Genomic DNA, 1,729 nt, shown 5'->3' on the forward strand with positions numbered 1-1,729 from the left:
TTCATGAACTTGGTAATCTTATTCTTATTTGCCTCCCTTCACTTTTCAGTGACAAGTTCAAGGTGTAATCACCAACAAGAGTTCTTAATATACTGATTTGAGTAGCAGATCTCACATTTGAAACTATTCAAATTTGTGGTGTCAGACAAGTTGGAGTTTGACATGGAGGAGGTAGCTGTGTTGACTCATGAAAGTTTGAAATATTCATTGGACTTGCTTGTACAATTCATTAACTGCTTTATGAGATTATCAATGTCAATATTTTTAATATGATCCTGGCTGATAGTGTAGAAATCATTTAAATGCATCTTGACAAAAGACTTTTAATATTCTTTCAAATCAATAAGGAAAAGATCATGATAGAAGTTCTTTGAGTCATTTGCCACTTTTTTATGATGTGTAATTAAGTAGTAGAATCTTCTTTGAAATGTCAAGTAATTATTGTTGATGTGTAGGGTAGTCAGCTTCTTCATAACATTGAGACATTCTTTCATCAAAGACATCACATATTTGACACCAATCTTTTTCCATAACATGGCAGTGTTGTCAGGTTTCAAGACTTCAATGATTGTATGTACAGACCTCAATAAGAATTGCAACATACATTGATAGAGTGCTTTGATTCAAATATTTCATTTTTTAGTGTCTAACATGTTTTGGCTAATATCATCTGGGCAGACATGTTAATTCTTGATTAGAATGTCAGTTCCACTAATGACTTCAGTATCCACAAGAATTTCCATACATCAGATTTGATAATTAGTGTCATTGAATGTAGTTACTGCCTTAGTATCTATAGCTCTTTGAACATTCTTTTGATATTCACAGATCTGAGATTTGAAATCATCTGCAGATATATTATTGTTGATATTTGAAGTGTTCTGATGTGTCATTTGTTGACAAAAGATCAACAAATCTGCTACACTCATTGTAATCATGCCACTCACATTAGAAGTAGACATTTGAGACTGGAGGCTTGAGGTTCCTTCACTAGCTATTATGAATTTGCATGTAGACTCAGAAGCAGATGTTTTGTCAGACTCATGACTTGATGAATTCATAATGTGATTTGAACTTGATTTCTGCTCCAGGTCTTCTAATTCTTCATTCTCATCTAGTGATGAGAATGCTCCAACAGCTCTAGAATATGATTATAAAAATTACTTTCTCTCTGTTAAAGGGGTAGATAGTCAAGTCATTAAATCAGAGAATGAACTCATTCAGATATGTACACAGCTGTTCTTAACATGATTTTTATTAAAAATCAGTTATTCAGGCTATAATCTGTGAGATGATTGAATCTTCTATTCAGAGAAGCTAGCTAAATTATTGCTATATTACATACAAGTGATCACATGTGGGCGGGGTGGTCATTAGGGCAATGCCACTCAGGTGAATGCCACTACATGATTCACTAGATCACATGTGGGGTGTGATCACATGATGAAGATAAATCTGTAGCAGCACTCACCTGAGTGACGTTGCCCTAATGACCACCCCGCCCACATGTGATCATTTGTATGTAATATAGCAATAATCTAGCTAGCTTCTCTGAATAGAAGATTCAATCATCTCACAGATTATAGCCTGAATAACTGATTTTTAATAAAAATCATGTTAAGAACAGCTGTGTACATATCTGAATGAGTTCATTCTCTGATTTAATGACTTGACTATCTACCCCTTTAACAGAGAGAAAGTAATTTTTATAATCATATTCTAGAGCTGT

At 33.8% G+C, this 1,729-nt stretch overlaps 1 protein-coding gene across 1 annotated transcript; it reads right to left on the minus strand.

The window, feature by feature from the left end:
- Positions 1-793: 793 nt before the first annotated feature.
- On the minus strand, positions 794-1,374 carry PAAG_12550 (hypothetical protein; the record flags this gene model as incomplete). Its single annotated transcript, XM_015848028.1, has 3 exons — positions 794-847; positions 948-1,140; positions 1,346-1,374. The coding sequence occupies 3 exons, from the start codon at positions 1,372-1,374 to the stop codon at positions 794-796; spliced, it is 276 nt and encodes a 91-aa protein (XP_015702355.1).
- Between the last annotated feature and the right edge of the window lie 355 nt (positions 1,375-1,729).

Source organism: Paracoccidioides lutzii (assembly GCF_000150705.2).
Source record: "Paracoccidioides lutzii Pb01 unplaced genomic scaffold supercont2.33, whole genome shotgun sequence".
NCBI lineage: Eukaryota > Fungi > Ascomycota > Eurotiomycetes > Onygenales > Ajellomycetaceae > Paracoccidioides > Paracoccidioides lutzii.